The sequence below is a fragment of the Aptenodytes patagonicus genome, chromosome 6 (assembly GCF_965638725.1).
Source record: "Aptenodytes patagonicus chromosome 6, bAptPat1.pri.cur, whole genome shotgun sequence".
In the NCBI taxonomy this organism is placed as follows: domain Eukaryota; kingdom Metazoa; phylum Chordata; class Aves; order Sphenisciformes; family Spheniscidae; genus Aptenodytes; species Aptenodytes patagonicus.
In genome coordinates, this window is record NC_134954.1 from 10,949,631 (window position 1) to 10,973,227 (window position 23,597).

The following is a 23,597-nucleotide window of genomic DNA, read 5'->3' on the forward strand; positions in this document are numbered from 1 at the left end:
TTAGCACGACAGATGCCCGCTCAGCTTCGGAAAACAGCTCTCCCAAAATTACCTCCCAAGATGCCTTTGTATAGCCTAAAACCTGGCTGACATGACTCAGTGTAGCTTTCAAATGGATTTGTAGGCTGTACTATATATGCTAACTGTATCTTACTCTCTTGGCTAACTTAACATTTACAGTACTTTGACACTAACAAAAGCATTAGGGTATCCTAATACTTAATTATCAGAGCTTGGCCTTGTAGGGCTCTTAAACTGCGTGGTATCAATGCAGCATAACTTTGCTAATGTAACAGCCTTATCACCTCGGCTACACGCACTCCCAGCTAAGAGACAAATGCACTACGGGTCGATTGCTTTTATTACTCATTAACACAAGGTGGTCTGTGCTCTCCGTTAAAGCCAAGCCATTATGTTACGGAGAGCGATAGAAACTACTGCCAATCCTGGGAGGATCATAGCTGGTTTTCATCCGTCTACCTACAAAACCATTCTTGCAGCAACACCCCAATGAGGCCACAGTCCCTTGAGCCGGGAAGGGTTGTGTCCTCCCTTTACTTCCACAGTGTCTAATATGGAGTGTAGCAGAGGGCCTTGAGCAAGAGGGAAGCGGTGATGCTGCACATCAATGCGTGAAATACGGACCTAACTGCAAGCAAGCAAGCAGTCAGTGAGGCGACTGCCGTGTTCAGGGCCAGGGGCTTGTCTAACGGGCACGGCTCAGGAGCCAGAGGTGATGGAGCTTCAGAAGGGGTTTCCCTAAGAGCTCTTCTGCTGCTGTGGAAGACTCCACGGGCTTGTCCGCCCAACCCTTCCCACTCCTCCCTCCTGGTTGTACCCCCTCCATTTTTCTGCTTCATATACCACCATCCATGGCCTCTAAGTGCCTTCATCTCCAGAGCAGTGCTCCTTGGACATGAGATGCATACACACATGAATTACAGGGCAGTGTGTGTCAGCTGTAATGTACCACTCCAGCCACGCTCATACAGTCACAAAACCCTAGGAGTTAGCTTGGAGTTAGTTGGTAACCCCACAGAAAACAGTAAGACTTCTGTGCAACCTGTGACTTTTCAAGCAGCCAATATATAGGATTAAAAGAAAATCGGAAAGCAAAGGCATTTTCTAGTAGATATGAGCTTAAAGTATTGGTAAGTAAAAACTCTGTGTGTGTGTGTGTATATAGATACTATACACACAGGTATGATGCTTGCATACACTCTTTTAAAACAGTTTTTTCAATCACTCCAATGCAATAAATAATAAAATAAGCATTTCAATACAGTCTTTTCAGGCTCTCAAAGTACCGTGCAACTTCTCTTCAATACAATACATTTTGTTTTATAGTTGCCTATAAAATCCCACACCTGAGAAACACATAAACTCAACGATGTATTACTAACCCCATTTTAGAGCTGGGGAAACCGAGGCACTGACTAAGTGCCTTAGATCGAAAGCGAGGAGTCACAGCCCCGCTCCTCTTTAACACTGGGGCAGCACTCTCTGCATGGGCGTGGTAAGATCCTTATCAGTGAAAACATGCGTGTCCACTCGGGTTTCCTGAAAGCAGCCACCGAGAACACCCAGTGCTGTCGCTGCATACCAGCTTCACGCAGGCGTGTATAGGCAGAGGAGCTGGGCAGTGGATTAGACACACCTTTTCTCGGCATGTCAGTAGTTCCAGCAAATAGCCCTCGTCCCCAAGCACCCCGGGGGCTGTTGATGCCCTGCCACGTCCCGGTGGCGTCATCTTCATCTAAGTGTGTGTTTCCCAGCGTGAGCCTGAACTTTCCCGTGCCCTGATGCAAAGGTGATGAAACGCGAGTGAAGCACAAGGTCTGTGCCACTAATAGCAATCGTGCAGGAAGGGAAGGGAGAGCAGGGTGAATATTTAGCTCTTTCCACAGCAGCAGAGAAAAGCAAAGGAAGAAAGGTGCCGTGGTGGAAGGGGTTTGCATTGTGTCTGTGCTCCAGTGGCTGCTTCTCAGAAACTCGGCTCACCTCAGGCTAAGTGAGAGGGGCCCATCCTACGTGCGCTTCACCCTGCAGGCTCTCCTGGCTGAAATCCAGCCCCTCTTGTGACTCACTTCACAAGAAACATCCGCTTCAGACCTCTGTGCCCCTCGCTCCTATTCACCAACCTGCTTATCGGAGAGTGATGAAAGACCCTCTAGGAGACTCATCGAGGAAGGGATAAAAGTAACTACCGGGTTAGAAATGCACAGTTTGGTAACAGGATGTTTGATCTGCTATAAAAAGGCAAGAAGGGCAAAAGCTGAGGCTCGGAGAAAACAGTTGCTGCTGTGATTCACAGCCCATGAGCATGGGACTGTTTTGGGACCTGGTTAGGTGAGCGTGGGTCAGGTTTGGGTACGGGATCTGCAAGGAGTTTCCCTGCAGAGCTCTGGGTCTGTGACTTCCTTAAAATCAGTGTCTGCCCACCTGCCTGTCACCAGTCCCTCACCACACGCTCGCTGTCCCCTTCTGTTTAATACCCAGCTACAAGCTGCACATTGAACGCTGCCCGGAGCTGACGCAGAGTGACCCCCAGGTCTGCCCCCCCTCTGTGAGGCGCTGTACCTTCTGTGCACAGCCGGGCTCCGGCAAGGGGGAGAAGCCAACTGCAAATGCCCCGAAGACTCCCACGAGGCCACCCCCTCGCTCCAGGCCTCTCCTTGCGTGGGTAGGGGACAGGGCAGGGATGCCTCTGCCCCTGCCACTGAGCAAACTAGTGTGAGCAGACCCCCTCATGGCTCACATACACCCCATCACCCTCTGCCTTCACCTTGCAGCCAAGCTGTGCTGTAGGCTGGAGGACAAAATCATGGAGGAAGAGGAGGGAGGAAGCGGAAGGACAGCCTAATCCTTGACGGAAACTCCCTGAGGAATGGGAACACATGGGCAGAGTTGCAGTCCCAGCCCTGGGACAGGAGACAACAGCAGGTGACTCCAGCCTCCGGTGCTCATCTCGCCCAAGGCATTTATATAGGGTGTGTCTTCAGAAGCCTCCTCTCCTCTTCTCTTCTCCTGCCCTGTGCTCTCCCCCACATCGGAGTCTCTCTGCGCACTAGGAGAGGAGAGGACGGCATGTCCTTTCCCTCTTTCTCTTATTCTGTCCCTATTCTGCCCCGGTGGTCGTGGTTCACGTAGGGCTCGGTTTCCCTTTCTGTTCCTTATGGAGACTTGCTGTTCTTCATCTAAGCTCTCCCAAAGGAGACCATCCCTCCGCCTGCTTCTGGCTTCAGCTTCATTCACGCCTTCTTTGTCAACAGCACAGGGTGTGGGCTCAGCCCAGCGCTCCCGAATCACCCATCAGCAAAGCCTCTGTGTACATCGGGCTTAAGGAAGAGTTTTCATGAGCAGAGAGAGACAGCTGGGAGAGAAACACCTCCAGCCTCTGGCCTCCAGCCAGATAGCTGGGGTTTCAAACTCCCTCTAGGCATTGAAATATGACCTTGGGTTGCCAATGTGCTCTCCCAGTCCTAACGATAAAGGGTGTGTTAGAAAGTCCAGGGGAGAAGCTCCTGCCGTCCATCTCTGCCTTGCACACACATGCACGCACAAGCTCTGCTTCCAGTGCAGATGGGTCTTGCAATTAGCAAAGGATTTTCAAGAGTTTCATTCCCATGTAGGCACTAGAATAACTGACCACATTTAAAGACTTCTTTAAATGTTTGACCCTGCTCCCCACTGGAAAATCCAACCATGTGTGTCACAGCAGCAGCTACTGAGTGCTTCAGAAATACCTGGCTCTGATTTCAGTGTCTTAAAGGGGACTGAAGCATATTGGATATCAATACTTACAAATCTCACCCTACTGCTCCTCTCACTTTCCAGAGACAACTACTTGTTGGAGGATTGTTGTACAGGGTCGGCACATCTGTGAGGATGCTGAGCAATTGTTCACCAGTTCTGGCCTGTCATAAGATTTCCTACAGCACAGTAATCTGTGTGCCTTGAATTGTTCCAATATCCAAGTACATCCCAAATAGGTTAGGTCTTATGGATCCCCAGAGGAATTCCTAGCAATATGTGGAAGGGACTAAGTTCAGCAACCCCAAAAAAGACCTGAAACCTCATCTCCTAGCCCTTACATTGCCCCTGAACAGTCTGATCTACAAATCTTGCAGCAGTTTATGGCAGTGCCTTTCTAGGAAGGACCCTGGATCACTTTATCTTCCCAGCACCGACTATCTGACATGTCATAAGGGCTGAGGAAATGGATAGAGGTTGTGGTCCAGGCACAAAAAGGTGAGACATAGCCATACCCTCCGATGGGAATCTTTGAGTAATCTCTAAAATGCTGAATACAGCTTGGGCTTTTCCTTGACATGAAGGTTGCCCCAAAACCAGACTCACAGGTACTTAAGCTTGATGGCTTAGTTGCTCACTGGGTGAGCAACATAAATGGTGGTAACTCTGGCTTCGTGGAGGTAACTGTCTTCAGTATTGGCTTAACAGCAGTTTCTGCGGAGGAACTCAGATCTAGTCATTAGGCATCTTCTCTTCTTCCTCCTTCTATCTGTTTGTTATATCATTCCATACCCCATCCTTCCTTCATCTGATTTCAGGAAGAATGACCTGAGGTTCTTCCAAAGAGGAAAATTTTTCATTTTTGATCCTGAAGGTGATCAGACTCTTGCCAGTCTCAGGAACTGCATTCCATAACTAGGCCATCAAGCTTATACATGAGCACAGACACCACCCATCACTGAGTCCCTGGTGGAGACTTGGTGAGATATGGGTAGAAATGTGATCCCTGCTATAACTGGTCTCTGAAGGATCAGGACCAAGACCTTGCAGGCATCAGGAACATGGTGAGAGCAAATAGGATGGCTGGATGCCAAGGGTTAGGTCTTCACAGAGCCCATTTCCTGGAGGATCTGAGAGATGTTTTCCTAACTGCACTGAGAAAACTCTTCCATGGATGGTACCAGGGATGAATTTTATCTTGTCAGGACCTTGGTGCACATCTCTCGTGGCTCATACACCAAGTATGACACTCACACACACATGGATCTGCCTCCCTCTCCCTCTCAGTCAGGCCCGGGTCTCACTTATTCTCATTGCTCCCCCTCTCCTGCTCTGGGACTCCGACACCAGAAGCTGCTGTGCTCCACCTGGCCCTAGTGGAACATGGTGGGGAAAGTGGCCACACTTTGTGGTTGACCCTTCCAACAAGGCACAGTCTTCACCTCCCACTTCACTGCTGAGCCTCTTCCCGAGATGCCCCACCACACCTGTCCCATCATCCGACACCACGATTAGTTTCATACATTTTGAGAAAGACATTTGTTGATGATATGACATAGAGCTACTTTCTATTGACAGCATGCAGAAGCAAGTTTAATAACTCCCTGCTTTTCCCACCATTACCTTTCTAGTACTGTGAAACTCATTGTTTCCGTTAATTTGATTGTGTCTGACTTGTTTTCTATCTGGCCTCTGGTACAGAATGTCCAGTGAAAGAACAATCCTAAAATAGAAAAATCAAAAGCAAAATAAATCCTACCGTATGGGTCAAACCTCTTGGCCTCCATGGGATGGGTTTTGTGCCATGGAATCTCTATCAGAGCTTCCAGTATTGCTTTGGAAAACAATGCGTGAGTGGCCAAATGCAGGACCACCTTTATTTCTCAGCAGCTTGTTGCCTTGCACAGACAAGCCCGGCGATCTGAGAGCTGTCGGTAATGACACACACGGTGCAGCTTTATACATGCCAAACCCACTTGTTTACAGATGGGAATGATTTCAGTGTTTTGGGGCATTCTGAGGGACAGTCTCAGGCCTTGTGGTCATTTGTGGGTTGCTGATTCAGGAGAGGAGGAAAAACAAAGGCAACAGGTGAAAACCGAGAAGCCAGGGAGGAGACACGATTCCTTCCAGAGCCCTCACCAGAGGGTGGTTTGGAGGAGAAGCCAGGAGTTCAGCCAGCCTCCAGCCTCATGCAACTTCAGTGTGTAACATATAAGCACATTTTAACTAGAGCCAGATCAAATCCATCATGTGAAGAGTAGAGTGAAACTACTCCCAAAACTGTAGCTTTATTAGAGCCGGTGAGGAAACATGAATGTTTGAAAGACTGCAAGAAGAGGGTTGATTATTAGCTTGGTTTATCTCCAGCAGATTAGGAATTCCAGGTCATATCTGCTGACCAAACACACAGAGGTTTATGGTGTTTCTGACCCCCAACATTTGAGAAGGAACAATTCATACAGCCCATTTTAAATCCCATTTTCACAATATATTCCCTGCATGTAGTCAGTATCAAATAAGTCCAGTCAGTCCCTCTAACTGATGCTGCCTCCCCATCAACGACAAATTTCAATTCCAAAGAGAAAATCTGAACTTTCCTCCTGGAAATGGAGATTTCAGTCTGGATGTGCAGGGAAAAGCTCCAGTTTTGGTGCTATTTGCTATCCTCTTGCCTTCTAGGCAATGAGTCATTTGGAGCAGGTCTTCTCCAACAACCTTTTTTAAAACTTTGTGCTGAATGGCAGTCCTGCAATAGTGAGCAACTGATGAAGGGTTAAGCTTTCTTTGTGCTGCTGTGCTCTGCAGCCCTGCAAGCTGTGATCTTTGGCTGTTTCAGCTGCTACCATGGTCAAACACAACGTCTGCCCCGCACTGCAGACTGGGTTGGACACAATCCCTGACTAATCCCAGGGAAGATTTGCAGCCGTCTTAGATCCTCCTGACATCTGGGCAAAGACATCTGGGCGCTGCCTGCAAAACAGAGCTTGGAGTTAAGGTTCATCAGGGGTGTTTCTCCTGGATGGATGGGGGAGTAAGTGGGAGAGAGAGAAGAAAAAGCGGCCTGCAGATAAACAACAAAGTAATTTTAAGGTTTTTTTCTAGACAATGTAAACCAGAGCTAAATGCATGTGGTCCCAGCAATCTGCCCTTTTTTTCCCAGAACCTTGGAGACATCAAAAGAAACAGCAAGTCATAAGGTTCAAAAGAAACAAGCTGTTGTACTTCCCTGTGAAACACAGAGTAAACCTGCAAAACTCCTTGCTGCAGGATGCTGCAAGTGCCAGAAGTTTCAAAAAACAAACAGCCAAATTTATGGACGAAAAATCCAGTGAGCAAAATTAAAGTTAAAAGTACCGGTACTGGCTCAGGATATATTCAGGGTGGGCTGCAACACATTTTGGGTTAGTGTCACGATGTGCTTGTGTTACTCCCTGGCTCTACAACTGCCTGCCACCAGAAACGGCAGGCTGGGCTGATGTTGTCTGGCCGTTCCCATTTTCTGGTCCAGATGTGGAGCTCGCGTCTTCACTCTGAAACCAGGATTGTGCAGCTGTGCCTGCTCTGCGCACCTGCCCCTCCTTATAATAACTTATAATCAGAATGAGATGTTTCCCCCTAATACATCAGTTTTAGCTCAAGGATTAATTCAGGGCAGCCCAGGGGCCAGCATTAGGGGATGTCATGACAGAGGATCACACACAACCCCCTGCTCTCCGAACACAGGCATTGCACAGTGAGATCTTCCCCGAGAAATGTTTGAGACAAGAGGAAACCAGGCTGCTCACCTGCAAGTCCTGGCAAGCGTTAAAGCTTGTTTTTGCCAGAAAAGGAAACAGGTATCGTTTACTACCCACAGAGCACAAATCTCTGCTGAGTACGGAGGTGAGGCTGCTCCTCTGCGTAACAACAGCCAAAGGAGCGACATGACCAAGGTGTTAAGCATTTGCTGTTGCACATGAGGACAATCTCTATGAACAATTAGAGGAGTCTGTCTACCTGCAGACTAAAACAACCCAGTCTGATTTCAGTAACTGTCTGTAGACATGCCTCTTCTCACTGATCCTGCTTTTGTGAAGGGCAAAAAATGAAGACTCACATGTTTACTTAAGAACAGGCCAGTCACTAAGGACTGTCAGTACTGGAGTACCTTTAGCCTAGAGAATACAGAGGAGATTGCAACATCTTGGATAAACCCAGGTCTTTCAGCTGAGATTAATGATCTGAAGGAATGGTATTTCCCCAAAAGTCAGGTAGAAAAAATAGGCAAAAATAGAGTGAAAACTCTTTGGGACTTCCAGTGAAAAAAGAATCTTAGGCAGAGGAGGAAAGGCAGTGATTATTGAGTAGAGGGGGTTTTTGACCATTGAACCAGTGCAGAAAATCATCTAAAGAAAAGAAAGAAGATACTTCATGTCTCAAAGAAAGGAAGGAAGTCCAGAATAGGAGACTTGATGATCTTAGGGATGCTGTAAAATTCTCAGCAAATTCCAGAGTGCTGAGAACACTGATGAGTGATGAAGGGGAAAAGCGGAGTTTCAGTGTTTATCGTGCTCTGTAAATTCCTTGTGATGTCCACAGAAAGATTTGCTGGGTTTTGAAATCTTTCATGAAACGTGACTAATAAGTATCAACTTCAAATTGTCCCTGGAAAGCAAAATATAAATAGGGTGTTCATGAAGCTGGGACTCTGGGCATGAGGTGTCTGTATGGGTTGTCAGGGGTGTTCAATGGTCAAAGAGACATGAGCAACTTGTCTACAAGCTCTCACTTCCACAAAGCAAGATGCAGGCACAGAACTTGTGCCTAGAAAGTGTGCACAAAGGCACAGGGAAGAGCCTGTGCTGCAGCCTATGTGGACTATGTGAGGTCCGAGAGCACATGGGTGTATGTCAGCATTGCCTTTCATCGGCTTTGTTTGACCCAAAGCCACTCTGTCATGTATTCACCCAGTAACACTGCCCAGTGCAGCACCCATCAGGGACAGGGGAGCAATGGGATGGCTGCACAGCCCCTCAGGAACACACCCTAAGCCCAGCTTTTCCCAAGTACAGGGTGCGCATGGTTTGCAGTCCTTCCAAGAGCCAGCAGCATGACCAGAGTGCTACAACATACAGCACATGCCTGCATGCCTGCTACATGCACCTCCTCAAGACCACTCTTGATGTCCCTCCCAGTGCAAGTGCAGTCGGATCGTTGCCACCCAGGACTCCTCCCTGTACTTTCCTAGAAGGTTCAGTAGAAAGCCCAAGTCCTTCCCACACAAAACATCCCTGTTTCCCCTCCTGGCTGCTCAGAGCCTGTGGCAAAAGGATCTAAATCTGCTAAAAGCATCTTTGGAACTTGTATCCCTGTCCAGAGCTGACCTCACACTGCAGGAATCAGCAAGGAGCTGCCTGATCTGTCTGGGGGGTGGGTGGCAGGAGGGTCAGGACAGGGGTGAGTCAGTTCAGCGCTCTGAAGCTCCTGGGAACACTGCAGATGGACATTATCGGACCGCTATGATTACCCAGACATTAACGATCAAATCCAGACACTCCTAACCCTGCTCTCAGGTTCGCGTGGGTTTCTGCTCTGCCTCTTCATCGGGCAAGGAATTGTTCCTCCCAGGGACCAGCTCCAACAGCCAGCACCACCCTGGTTTCTCTACTCCCTGTACTAGAGTTCTTGATAAATACGCAGAGAGATGCATCTACTTTATCTCTGCATTGCCAAAGAAAACTTTGCTGCTTTCCTCTTCTTCACTTCCAAAGCTATAAAACCGGAGCCCACAGAGACCCAGGAAAACACCATTTCTTCAGCTGCAGATTCACAGCTCCCTAATTCCTTTGCAAGTGAAAAAGGATACGACTGGAAAAGTTTGCTACCAGGTAACTAGGATGGATGTCGTCACACCAGCGCTGCTGCCCGGACACTGGGGACATCGACAGCTGCAAGTGTTTTCAGAGCAAACCAGCCTTGCTTTGTCTCTGCCCGGTGTGGCGAGATTGCAGTTGCTTTTCTCCCCTTTGACCCTCCCGGCATTGCGCAGGACTGGTCAGGTAATCACGAGTCTGTTTGTCTGTTTGCAAATCTCAGGAAGCAGCTCCAGCAAAATCTCCTAAGTCATCAGAATGCAGCAAACCACGGTGTCAAAACAATACAACCCCATCCCTACCTCCAGCAGGACCTTTATCAGTAATTATCACCTGTTTATCTCACAGCCTGGGAGTACAGCAGGTCCAGGCTGAACGTCCCCTCCATCCAGCCCATGGTGAAGGCAAGCCGCATGACCCAGACCATGCCGTGTGCTCCCCGGGCCCTCTGAAGGAGACGGTATTTCCTCACTCCGCCTATTCTGAGTCCGGATCTGTCAATATTCAAATATTCACCTAGGAGAAAGGGAAACTATAGTAACTGGACAAATACACGCCCGAGAAAGAGGACACTCCTTCCTGGTCTGTAATCCCCTTGTTCAATAAACCTTAGTAAATCAGCGAAGCATTCAAAAATTGAAATTTCTCCTTTAAGAGAGACCCAGTAACGCAAAGATCTACAGCACATTGTCCTTATTAAAACGGTAGATACAAAAGTTTGGATTTACGGTCCTGGCAGCATTTGTACATGGATGATGAGTGTTTGCTCAGCTGCCTCTTTGAAAGCCCTTTAAAATCATAGTACTGATAATTTCCATGACTTCTCTATTGCTTCCTCAGCAGCAGTTTATTCCCGCGTGTGCTGCGCGCCCGGGGAGCCGGGCAGCGAGCCTGCCAGGTGGGAAATGCCTCGCAGTGGCGGCACTGGGGTGGGCTGGGGAAGGTGGGTCGCACAGACAGACACCGGCAGGACGAGCGGCACTGGCACAGCCTCATCTCCACCTGTCCCGTCCGATGTGCTGGCTCAAGGAGGGTGTCTTCACCGACGAGGGCGGTTTATAGCTCCGGCCGTTAAAGGACAGCAACAGGCAGCAAGACCGAGGGAGGTGAGTGTGGGTTCGTGCCCTCAGGGCCCCCAGCTCTAGAAGGGGAGAGATCCACGAGCATAACCAGAGCACCCTTTGGAGGTGCCAAAACGTCCAAGGGTGCTAAAGCATCCCCTGGCACGCCCCGGGGGGGACAGAAAGGACAGTCCCACCAGCCGTTTCTCCAGAGGCAGTGAGGGGGAGGGTGGGCCCCAGGGGCTGTGAGTCAAGGCGAAACCCTGAAGGAGGGAGTCACTCCCGGGGGGGGGGGGGGGGGGAGGGGGAGGGCGCATTTTGCTGCCCACCTCACCCCCGGGGTGTCGGTATCCCCCCGGACGCTGCGCCCCAGGGCGGGGGGGGGAGAGGGGGCGGCAGCAGCTTCACCGGGAGAAAGCTGGGGGGGTGCGAGGGGCCGCGTCCCACCGCGGAAAACCCCGCGGGGCGGGGCGGGGCCCCGGCCGCCAGGGGGCGCCCTTTGCGCGGCTTTAAAAGCTGCGCGGGGCGGTGCGCGGGCGGCAGTGCGGTGCGCGGAGGTGGTCGCGTTCTCTCGCTCCCTTCGCAGCGACCCTCCGCCGGCGCGGAGCAGCCCTCCCCCCTTCCCCCCCCTCCCCCCGGCCCGGCTCCGCGCAGACATGGCCAGCGGGGGACTGCAGCTCCTGGGCTTCGTGCTGGCCTTCCTCGGCTGGATCGGCATCATCATCAGCACCGCCATGCCCCAGTGGAAGATGGCATCCTACGCGGGGGACAGCATCGTCACGGCCCAGGCGCTCTACGAGGGGCTGTGGATGTCGTGCGCCATGCAGAGCACGGGGCAGATCCAGTGCAAGGTGTACGACTCGCTGCTCAAGCTGGAGAGTAAGTCAGGGCTGGAGGGTAGAGGTGTTGAGGTGCCCGTCCTGTTGGGGCTGGGGGTGTCCGTCCCGTCGGGGTCATTCCCTCCGCCCCAGTACCTCTGAGGTCGGGGCTGAGGGTACCGGTCCCACGCCGGTGCCGGTCGTGTCGGGGCTCGGGCTGAAGTTCTGGGACTGGGGGTGCCAGTCCTGTCGCCCTCCCTCGCCTTGTGCCTGTCCCGATGGGGGTGTCGGTGCCGTGGGATCTCAAGGTCTCCGTCCTGTTGGAGCTACGCCGCCTGTCCCTTCGGGGTTGAAGGTGCAGGGCTCGAGGTCACCCATCGTCCCGTCGGGGCTCAGATGCGTGTCTCCTGGGGTTCCCCCGGTGGCTCTCTCCGCCGGGGCTGAGGGTGACTCCCCCAGTGACTGACCTTCGGGACAGCCGGGGCTCCGCGGCGGCTGCTGAAGCGATTCCCGCGGCGGTACTGCCTCCCCAGGCGGGGGCCGGTGGGGCTCGGCGGGGCAGTACCCGGGGGGGGGGAGCCGGGGCCGTCCCGCAGCCCCCTGCCCGCACGCCAGCTGCCCGTCCCCCCAAAAAAAAACGCCCCGGGAGGGGAAGGGTCAGATCCTCCACGTGTGTTCGGGAAAGCGCCGTGATTGCGAGCAAGAGCTTTTGGCTGTGGAAGTTCAGGCAGGGACTGCCTTCGCTGGGCACGGCTCAGCAGGAAACAAAGTTCATTAGCGGTGCTGAAGTGGTCTTTTCGAGCACGGATGCTTTTCTTCTTGCGTTTGACTGTTTTGGTCTTTTGTTCTCTGGGAAAGTCGCTGCTACTCCCGTGGGGCTTTTAAGTAAAGGGCTGGCAGGTGAGCTGGACTCTAGCCCAGGTAGCACTGCCTGTAGTTTTTAGGCAGACCAGTATGTCAAGGCAATATCTAGGTCTCTTAAGTTGCCTTGGGACGGCGAAGCCATCTCATGCATGCGGGAACTGCAGCCTGGCTTGCTGGGGTGTGACTCGGGGTGGTCACGCCGAGCTGGAGTCCCAGTGAGGGCTGTTTCTAGAGCGCTGGGGCACGTAACTTCTGCTGACACCCAAAGGGGTTAAAAAAAAAAAATCATACTTTCTCAATATCCCTCCCCTCATTCCGAGTCCAGTAGTGTCCTGGAACACTTTCATCCCTCTCCCTAATTAATAAAATAATAATTATCACGTTGGTCACCTTCTCTTTCCCAAAGGAATGGGGCAGGCAGTTTCACATAAACCAGGGACCACTGGGAGTATCTCCAAATTAGATTGCCACCAACCCTTCCTCTGTGTCACGCGGTGAAGCCGGACACCCCGGGCCCCACCTTCATTGCTAGCCCACATCAATCGCTCCTGCTCCCTTGCCCCGAACACCCGTGGGCCCTGCAGCTGGCAGAGGCGCAAATTACTCCCTTCAGGAGTTGCGGTGCACCCACTTAGCACTAAGAGGGTGCAGGGCTGTGGATAATCAGGGCTGGGCTAAGCACGCGGTCTGGGGTGGTTTGAATAGTAATTATGTATAAGCTCAGCTTCGAGCCTCTTATCTCGCACTTGGGGGGGGGGGGAAGATGCCAGCAGGGCTGAGGAATCTTCAGCCACCCCCTGGATGGGTTGCAAAAGGTAAACTTGCCTCGGGGGCTGTGTGGCTGTGGGCCCATTGTGCTGTAAATGAGACCTGCCTGCAGAATCATATGCGGAGCCTGGCTTGAACGGGCTCCTAAAAACCTGCCTCAGGACCTCCAGACCTGCCCCATTCATGGCTGAGTGCTGAAAACCAGCTGCTCCCCTCACCTTTGTCCTGCAAACAATAAGGGCTCTTCTCTTCCCGGGCTACGGGGGAGGGAGGTGTGAGGTGCCAGGGACCAAGGCTGAGCTATTAATGGCCTTTTGTGCTCCTGCAGAGCCCCTGGCCCTGCAGGGCGTGCTTGCCTGAAAATTCCCAGGAAGCCCAAGAAATAGGGAAATCGCAGGGGACGTTTTCCTCGTTGGGGAAGTCAGTGAGGGCTGGCTAAAGGATTGCTTGTTCTTTCGGTACCCCAGCTTGCTTAGGTTGTGCCTTTCCTGCTTGAAAGGAGATCATGCCTAGGGACATACACCTTCGCTGCTGTTTTCCCCACCTGGTCTCTCTTCAAGGCCGTACAGCCCGATAGGCTTGGGCAGGGACCAGCAGTGCTGTTTTGGGTGGAGGTGTGAAAAAAAACCCATTTATACCCAATTCAACAGCCGCACCCTGGGACAGGTGCTCTTACTGCATTCATTTGTCATGGTGAAGGTGGTACAGCTATGTGAGCAGAAAAACTTCTCCTGCCTGGCCATGCTTTCCTGCCAGAGCTTCACATGCCCTGAATGCTCTGAGCCACGTGTCAGAGCCTCATGCACTGATGGGAGAGGCTTAGATCTGCAATTACTTTGTCCCTGTAGAAAGGACAGAGTCTCCTCACACCTGCAGTAATTCATGGTTGTGGGAATGCTGGAGAGCTTTGCCAGCAAGCTTTTGAGTATCTGGTAGCTATTGCCATTCCTCTAGATGTGTCAGTGTTTGGCTGCTTGGACTGATGCTGCATGTCAGAGATGGGGTTGGCACAAGCTGATGAGCACTGTTAGCCAACTGAGGGGCCTCCAGCTTCTCGTGTGGCCCCACTGCTGGAGTGTACCCATGCTGGCATTTCTCCCGCAGCTGTGTTCAGCTGAGGGCTTATGTCAGTGCTCCTATTCAGGCAATAGAAAGGCTGTGTTTTGCTGGCTTACGTGAAAAGCAGTGTGTGGCCACATGCAGACATAGAGGCAACAAAAGCCACCCTTGCAACAAGGCTTTGTTGCACAGCCTCAGCATTGTTCTTGTAGCCCTCCAGCATCGTCCATGGAGCTTAGCTCGGCTTTGTGCTCCTCCGGGGTCTCAGGGGGATGGTCTCAGACAGGAGGGAGAAGGGCTTCTGGTACCTGTCTCTGGAAGCTTTCAGCCCCACCTAACCACACTCTCCTGTTCAGAGCAGAGGTTGTTCTGGCTCCTGTCTAGGATGTTTTAGCTGAAGATACTCATTGCCCTGTTTGGTTTTGCTGGGAGAGGTTCTGTGCTTGAGACAAGCTGAGACTCATCTACCACTTCATCACCAAACCTAGTACATCCACAATGAACCTTTGTGCCCTAGCCCAGAAAATAAAAAAGGGTTTGGGTGCCCTCTGGGACAAACAGCATCACTGAAATGTGAAATCTTCCCTCCTACATCTTTACCACCCCGGCTGAGTGTGTTCCAGGAGTTGGGGAAGAGGATGGGTGGGGGGAAGGAAGGGTTCATGCTCAGGTTACTGCTGCTCTGTCCTGATAGTGGGGGAATTGGGAGGGTGGCCCAGGGAGGGACAAAGCTATAGCAGGAGACAAATGTGTCCAAATAGTTGGTCACCTCTCTCCATTTTTAGGTCTGGAGTAAGCAGGTAGAACCTGCTGGTATCTGTGCTTTCATGTGGCTTAAGGGTTAATTTGTTCCCATGTTTCTCAATCCCTGTTCCTTCCTCATGAAAAAATCATGATCGAGTGATAAAGCAAGTCTCACTTGTGCTGTGCACTTTGAGAAGGTAGACGGTTAGGTTACTTGGAATGCCACCGAGGCTGTTCCTGTGCAGTGCCCTGTTGTGGCTGCAAGAGGGGATGGGAGTCTGTTGCAATACACTGGCTTTATTGCTCTACAAGCAGCTTCTAAGCAGCTTTAGTAGCTAGTGTTACTAAACCTCTTGGTAAGAGAATTTCTAGGCTTCGTGGGAAAACAGGCTGCCCAGGTCTTATCTGACCAGGAACCTGGAAATGGTGGTACTATGTGTTGCCTGTATTACCAGGCAGCTTTCTCTCCTCTTTGAGTGACTGCAGGAGGGCATTGAACCTTATTTGCTTTGGGGTAGGCAGAGTACAAGGCCACTGTCACCTACTGAAGTTGCCTCTTTTGCACTGGACATGCAGTGAGGACTTCCTAGCCTTCCTATTTTGGCAAGAAACATGGCCCTGTCTGAGTCTGCATGCTGCCCAGATTCCTCTGTATAGTCTTCTAGACTTGTCGGGAGGTGCTTTGAAGGAGTCCAGGCTGCAATATCTGATGGTGATGGGTGTGCAGGGTCTCTGCAGGGGCTGGTAAGGGGGTTGAAAGCCTCCAAGCTGTTAGCAGGCTTTTGGGTCTGGCCAGAATGACTGCGAAGTGTGATATAGGTTTGCTGGCTACCTCTGAAGCTGTTACTGCTTGTTCAGATCTTCATTCCCTTGCCTGCTACACAAAAGTCACTTTCACATGCTGGCAGGGCAGAACAGATCTCGGATCCTGCTCCTTCAAGGAGATTCAGCTTTCATGAAACCCCAGTGGGAAGGCTTTGAAGGCTGCTGACTTCTCTTGGAGGTGGATGGTGCAGCATGCTTCCTATGCTACAGGGGTGCTTGTAATTCCTAGGGCACTTCCCTTGCAGAGATTAGAGGGAGCTGCACAGCATGTTTCACCTGTATTCTGTCATCACTTGGTTCATGGAGGCCCACGGGAAGGAAAGAAAAAGTCCATAGTTTAAATACAAACAAGACAGTCAATGAGCATCCCTATCACAATGAGCATCGCTATCAGAAAATAATCTGCGCACAGAGCTATTACAGCAATTTTGCATTACAAACAGGCATTACAAAAATCTCATGGCACTTGCCCAACAGCTTTTCTGTAATGTAGGTGATATAAACAGAATAAATAAGGAAATGTGATGACAGAAAAATAACATCAAACATATGCTGGTGAAGTCCTTTTTTGTATCTAAGCAGTTACCAGTAATTACTTCTGTCAGGTAATGATAGCTGTGGGAAGGAAAAAGTCTTACGTAGGCTTCAGATAAACTGCATCATGTAGCTTGTGTCCAAACCCACTAAGGATAAGTCAGAGCTGTTTGTTAGCATGTTTTAAAAAAGTGGGTTTCATTATGTGAAACAGGTGTGAGCTGCTATGTCATTTTTGTGGTCTTACACAGTATTTTATGGCTTGCAGAATTCACGTTTGTTAATAACCATCCTCAGTAGTTTTAAGCCTCTGTCCTTCAGTACTTGCTTTCTTGCTATAGGCTTTTCAGGCCAGGTCTCTCATTACTAACCAGCAATAAAAAGGCTTGGCTTCTGAGTCAATAGTGGTTTATATTGACAAAATACTGTTGCTAGCTGACAGCTGCTGTTGGGTGCCAGGCCAGTTTGTCCTTGTGCAGGACTGGTTTTGTTTTTTTTCCCCCAAGGGCTCCTGAGACCGCCTGGGCTTTCCAACAGCTGTGGCATATGGCATGGGAGGCTACAAGCATTGCGCTACCTGTTCCTGTTGGTGAGACAGTTGCAGCAGCAAGGAGTGTGGGGGAAATCCTGTTTCTCTCTAATATGATAGAAGTTGTAAAGTTAAATTGCTGTAGAGTACTTCTGCTTGTTGTCAGTAGCCAGTCCTGTTTCACAGGTTAAGACAATATTATATCACTTGGGATTTTTAAAGCACCTGGAAAGGCCCATGTGAACAATAAAACTAATATTAAACTTGCTTTCTCAGCCTCTGGATGTGCAGCTTCCATTGACAATGCGGTTGTTAATGTGTACATAATAACTGACATCTTGTATGATTATTAACTGCAATGTACTGCACACCTTGCAAAAGCGGTAGGAAGACAAAAGCGCTGTCTCCCAGCATGTGCTATGAGCACAGGGCAGCCAGGCTGGGCAGAGGGGAGGATGGCTGGCTAATACAGTCATGTCACACTAAAACTTATTGGGATAAAGGGGCAATCTGTTCTGCAAATGCTCCAACCTGTTTTTCTGTCCTACCGCAAGCTTCCTAAATGCTTCTGTCCTCTTATGCCATGGAGCCATGCGTAAGGGAGGGGTGAGGACACCAGGAGATGTCCCTCCAGGGTCTGCTGCTGAAAGCGGGCAGCCCTGGGAAATGCTCACAGTGCTGCTTTTCGTTCAGCTGCTTCTGCAAAGCTGTCATGGCATGCATCCAGTTAATACTTGTACATCTTGAGATTTTAGCAGGTTTCATAGCTAGGTCTTCTGAGGTCATAGAAACTTTCAAGCATCTTCCTGTGTTTGTCCCTTATACCGTGTTTGAAGGTGAGAGGTCTCTTCCCACCCGTATAACTAGTTTCCTAGTTGTTCAAGATAACATTTCATATTTTCAGCCTCATGAAAGAACTTTTTCAAAACTCTCTCCTATAGAGTAATTTCTTCTGCAGCATGACTAAGCCCAACTTACTGTAGACTTGATGAAACAGATTTGGTACCTCTACATAAAATGTCCTTTCCCATGCAAAGTATGAACTAGTGCTCAGCCATTGGCCTCTCCAGAGCTGCTGCTGTAATGTACAATTTAGCCTTAAATTTATGGCGGCTGAATTGGTTGTCTGGGTGGTAACCTGTCAGCTGAAGTCTTTCTGAAGATTGGCGTAACTTTTGTAAGCTAGAAATTATTTTTAGAGTGTAATCTCTGACATTGGAGGTAAATCGCTTAAAAATGTGTTTGGATACTGCTGTTGTGGTTTATGCTAAAGTGATAAATGGCCTTGTAAATGGGTTTCTACAATCAATACATCGGATGGGTTTTGAACACCTGGGTTGTGCAGAGGTGTGTCACCCTTCCCCTTTGAAGGAAGTGAGAGATGACATTTAGCCAAGCTGATCCTGGGATTTTTCCCAGGAAAGCCAAGACTCTCTTATGAAAGTGTTGCTTCCTATTGCTCTGAATATTGCCTTTTTATTGTTTTTAATTGGTTTCATAATCTATTTACAGAACAACAAGGTTGTGTATATAGAAGCTGGTCCAGATCTGTTTGAAAGCAGAACTAGAGCCTGGTAGCTTGTTGTTGGTGTGGGTCACAAGAATTTTCCTGCACAGGCAGTGCCGTGGGGCAAAGTGTAGTAAAGAAGCTGCAGAGGATAGTTGTGTGGCTGTGCTACCCCTCCTGGCCAGTATCAGATTTGAACCTCCTGTCTGCGTTTCAGGTTGAACCAAAGAGCCCATTGTTGTAGCACAGGCTCTGATGGGTTCACCATACCAGTGCTGACTGAGTTTGCAGGTGCTCTGTTGGAGGCTTAAATCTTGCAGCTGCAGTTGTCCAAGCTTGAAGTGCTTTGCAGAGCTCCAGCAGAATGCAGTCAGTGTGCTTTCTGAGGGGTGAGCTTCAGACTTGGGAACAGATTCTGGTGATACTTTGCTAAAACTGTACATGTGTCACTGCTAGATAACCTTCTGTCAGGGGACACTTTGCCTTGGTTACAGCATGCTCCTGGGAGCTTGTTCCGTTGATTAACCAGCCCTGTTTGATCCCAGATCTTAACAGGATTGTATATAAAAATCCATGCTGTTCAAACAAACCTGATTTGCCAGTCAATAAAGCTCGGGCTCTTATTTCACTGCTATTCAGGTGGTTTTGTATATTGTTATTTTCTCTCTCCTTTGGTATCAAGAAAATCTGAATTCAGTAGCTCACGTACGTAGGGTTAGTGTGTCTGTGCCTTCAGATGAGTCAATATAAAGCCAAATCTTGGATAAAGTACATCAAGTCTGTCTGAGAACCCAGGCAAATACAACCCTTGCCTATGGGAGGCATCAGTCCATGCTCCAATCCTTCAAAAGCACAAGAGGCACTTAAAACATTTTTAATATCTTTGAGTCTAATAAATAGAATGTTTTAGGCAGGGAACCCCCTATTTTTCACTTGGCTGGGAAAATCCTGTTTCTGTTGCAACTATATTTTTGTACCCTCTGGGACTCAAACTGAGGATTTAACACAAAAATATCTAAATCAGCACTGAGGTATTTGAGTAAGAGACAGGTTTTGGAAGTGTTGAGCAATAAAGGGGCCTTACTGTCCGTTGCGGGACTATTCATATGTATGGTGCTATTCATATTAAAACATGTGCCTAAAAGCTTTGTCAAGATAGAGCCTAAATCTGAATACTTCTTTTGATAAACAGATATGTCCTTCTAATTGGGATTCAAGTGATCAAGGAACAAAAGATGTTTGAGGGCAATTCCCAGGTCATTTCCTGCAAAGAGCTGCATGCCCTTGTTTGCCATGCATTTTAGAAGAGGCTGAGAGTCCTCTGATCCTGATGCATGACAGTCTCTTGGAGCTTAAAGCTAAAAAGGAATGTCTTGCTTGGTTGTATCCTGTGTAACATGGAGCAGAGTATTTTGACACGTGGTTACTGAGCCCAGTAATTTGAATTTCTATTTGTATCTTGAGTTTTCTTTGTGGTAACTCAAATCCTAATGTCTTCTAGGCAGTCTGCAGGCCACTCGGGCTTTGATGGTGGCTGCAATACTCCTGGGCCTTGTCGCTGTATTTGTTGCTGTGACTGGCATGAAATGCATGAAGTGCATGGAAGATGACCAGGTGAAGAAGATGCGGATGGCTGTCTTCGGTGGGGTGATCTTCATCATTGCAGGTTGGTAACATACAGATGTGTTAATATTAAATGTGCCATTTCCTAAACGGTATTTGTCCTGCGTAGGATGTGAGAGGATGGGGAGGGCTTGCTGTCATTGCTCCAAGAGCATTTTGGGCTGGGAATTCCCTATCGGACTTTGGCGCAGTAGCTGCTGGCTATCTGAGGCATCGGACAGGTCTCTTGGCACTAGCATTATGCTTTCTATATGGACTGCATACCTTCCATCTCTATTAGCAGAGCTGAGTTTGACCTGTATGCCCTGCTTCAGTGAAAGGCTGTCAATAGTCCTGCTTCTGGTGCAATGTAACTGTGGGTGACCTCAAATCCGTTCTTAATTCCTCTCCCAACCAGCACTAAGTAACAGCTCAGATCTTCCCAGGGTAGCAGCAGCTCAGCATCACTCCGGATGCTGGTTCTGGTACATGCAGTTTTTGCAGTGATTTTGTTTATTTTGGGTTTCTTCTTAATAAGGCATGACACTGTCTTCCCTTCACGTACAGGTTTGGCAGCGCTGGTGGCCACGTCATGGTACGGCAACAGAGTGGCTCGGGCCTTTTACGACCCTTTCACTCCTGTCAACACCAGGTACTGACCCATTTGATTAGCACTATAGTATAGCATGACAAATGCTCACAGGGCTTAGTTTTGAGTAGCAGTGGTTCAAAACAAAGAAGGGAATTTCCTGAGCTAGCTGGGTTGGCTTCATACTGCGCAGAAGGAGCATTAGGACCAGATCTCATCATCCACGTGGCTTTTAAAACAAAGCCAAGATTTAAGGCAGCATCACTGCCAGAGACCTAACTGCTGTGACTTCTGCATTTTTTCCTCCACTAAATGCTTAAAGCCTGGTTTGCACAGAGCTTGGCCCTGCTGCAGCTGTGCAGGGTGATCTGGCAGACTGGACTAACCCAGCATGCAAAAGTTCTGGGCTTTGGAACAGCCCGAGACTCTGCTGACTCTCAGGCTGCTGTCTTGCCAAAAGCCACTTCCATCCCAATTTCAGCTCCCTTCTGCTTTGTGTGGACGTGCTAACACTGTAATCCAGAGGCATTACTCTTGAGGTATTCACTTTCTTCCTTGTTTCTCCCCCAGATTTGAGTTTGGATCAGCTCTCTTCATTGGCTGGGCAGCTGCTTCTCTGGCCATGCTGGGGGGAGCCTTCCTCTGCTGCTCCTGTCCACGGAGAGAAACTTCGTATCCACCCACCCGAGGCTATCCAAAAAATGCCCCCTCCACAGGGAAGGATTATGTATAATGAAACAAAGAAGAACCGCCAGCACTGGTAGTGAAAGCATTTTGGAGAGGACACTACAATGCCGCTGTCCTGAGCAGAGTTCAGACTCTAGGTTCTGCCTTCCTCTTCTCCCAAAAATGTGTATATTTTTGTAATCCTCTTTGCTACTGGACATAACTTCTCCTTTCTCTCCCAGCCCATGGAGGAAGGCTAGCCTAGGTTCATAGGTATTGCCACTGGAAAGATGAAACCTCCAAGCTTGGGTTAAGTTTAGTATTTGGGAGTAAAAGGGAAAATGATACTTTTTTTAGATGGATGTTGGTGCTTTTTTTTAGTTTTTTTTTTAAAAATAGATGGTAACAATTCAGTCCCATATCCCATTAAGTTAGAGCCCAGTGTGGTGTGTGTAGAAATTAAAGGAACATATATTATATACAAAGTGATGAAACCAATAGCTTAAGGGGAAACATAATTTTCGGGAAAAGACTTTACATGTAGGAATGTTTGAAGAGATCTAAAGTGCTCTTGTACTGTCTTCTTGGCATCATCTTCACACCCTCCTTTCTGTGCAGATTGGCATGACAAAGGGTCAGACACAATTAAATTGCTGTGACTTAACAAATTGAAACCTGTAACTGTCCATGCATGCACTGTTGGCCAACAGAAGATGCAGTGTAAGGTGGCTTGGCTTAACTGTATGTCATCACTCTTTTGACAAGATCTTTTAAGTTGATTGTGTCAACTTGCAGCCTTTGGCTGCAAAATCGTAACTACAGAGGTTAGGAAACTCCCAAAGCAGCTGCAGGTTTCCCTGGTGCCAGGGAAGAGCTAAAGGAAAATGATTGCCTTCCGTGTCTCTGGTGGGGCTCTTGCTGCTGTTCCTTAGACACTGAGTGCTGCCAGTGATTGTTTCTCCATGTTCCCACCCTCGTACCTAACTGGGTTTGAAGCTTTATCCCCTTGTGTGTGTTACAGGCCACTTTTTAACAAACTCTCCTATTTCCTTGAGTTTCTTTCATTTGGGCTTAGTTACCGATCTCAGTTTGCCTTATGCAGCTAAATGTTAAACCAAACTGAATGCACTGCCGCTCCCTGATGTTTCCCCAAGGATACCTCACATGCTGCCATTTGATCCTGTCTTTTTTCTTCTAATCGCTTTCAGTAATATGAAGGCAAATTCCAAGGAAACTGACCCAAAAGTTATGGCATTTTCTTTTAATCCAAGCTCACCAAAGAGAAAGAAACTAGCATTTTAAAGATAAAACCACCCTTGCATATTAAGTCATATCTTTAAAAAAAAAAAAAAAAAATGCAGCTCATCAAAGGTTCCCAACTTGTCCTCTGAAACACCCAGTCAGTCACTTGGTGTTTGACTAACGCTGGCTGAGGCTGTCCGGAGTGAAGTCTTGTAATTCCTAGAAGGATGGTAACAGTTCTCCAAAGCTCAACCTTGCTTTTTCTAGAGAAGGAAACTGGTTGCTTCTGACCAGGCTCTATAATTGTGTATGTGTTCAGAGGCATCAGATATCTTGGATTTCCTTCCATAGACAGGGGGAGCCTCTGGGACTGAGTGGCATACAACCATGGTATTGGTGGTTTGTATAAGCCTTGTACCTCTGTTTGACCTGACTCTCTGCAACATAAAGTTACTAAAAAAAAAAAAAAAAAAAAAAAACACAACCAAACAGAGCATTTGTTTCAGGCTTGAGTTGATGTTGGCCTGTACTTGGAGCTGGGTCATGTGGCTTCCACTTCTCCATGGGGAATTGCCCGTGCACAGCAGCTGCCTCACGAGACCTTGTCTTAGGAGCTGGCAGCTCAGGTCACATTAAAGAGCTGCTGAAGTCTGTGCTTTTGTATTTGCATTAACCCTGAGCCAGGGAGCAGACGCTTGTATTGGGAACTTGTATAAAGTGTTTAAACAATTTCAATAAATGGACTTTTTTAAGGAAAATCGGACTGCATTACTTCATTTCTTAGTTTTGAGCAGAACTTGGACAGTGTGCATGGAAAAGAGGGGGGCTTGGGCCTTTGGGAGCCTGCCTGCCAGGATGGAGCTCGTTTAGCTGTGTATATCTACAGCAGACATAGGTGGGGACAGATCTTACGCAGTGAGTCAGGCAGTTGCGGCCTCTGGCAGAAACTCACCCAGTAATCTGCTACGATTGCAGCCCAGGAACCAGAAGGTCTGCTCCTCGGCAAGGCCAGCTGCACCCTGGGTGGAGCAGGAAGGGGCAGGAGGAAGGCAGATGGCTCCCTTGCAGGGGAGTGAGAGCTGCAGGAATGGGGAAGGGATGGGGTGTGGAGCTGAGGCGCTCCCGAGAGAGGTGCTCTGTGTTTTGGCAGTGTTTAGCGCTCTGTAGCTTTATCTGGGGTA

General features: G+C 49.0%; 1 protein-coding gene across 1 annotated transcript; it reads left to right on the forward strand.

Annotated features, from left to right (window-relative positions):
- Positions 1–11,293: 11,293 nt before the first annotated feature.
- Positions 11,294–23,174, forward strand: CLDN1 (claudin 1). Its single transcript, XM_076341095.1, has 4 exons — positions 11,294–11,548; positions 19,819–19,983; positions 20,487–20,571; positions 21,079–23,174. The coding sequence occupies exons 1-4, from the start codon at positions 11,326–11,328 to the stop codon at positions 21,239–21,241; spliced, it is 636 nt and encodes a 211-aa protein (XP_076197210.1). The 5' UTR covers positions 11,294–11,325; the 3' UTR covers positions 21,242–23,174.
- The last annotated feature ends 423 nt before the right edge of the window (positions 23,175–23,597 follow it).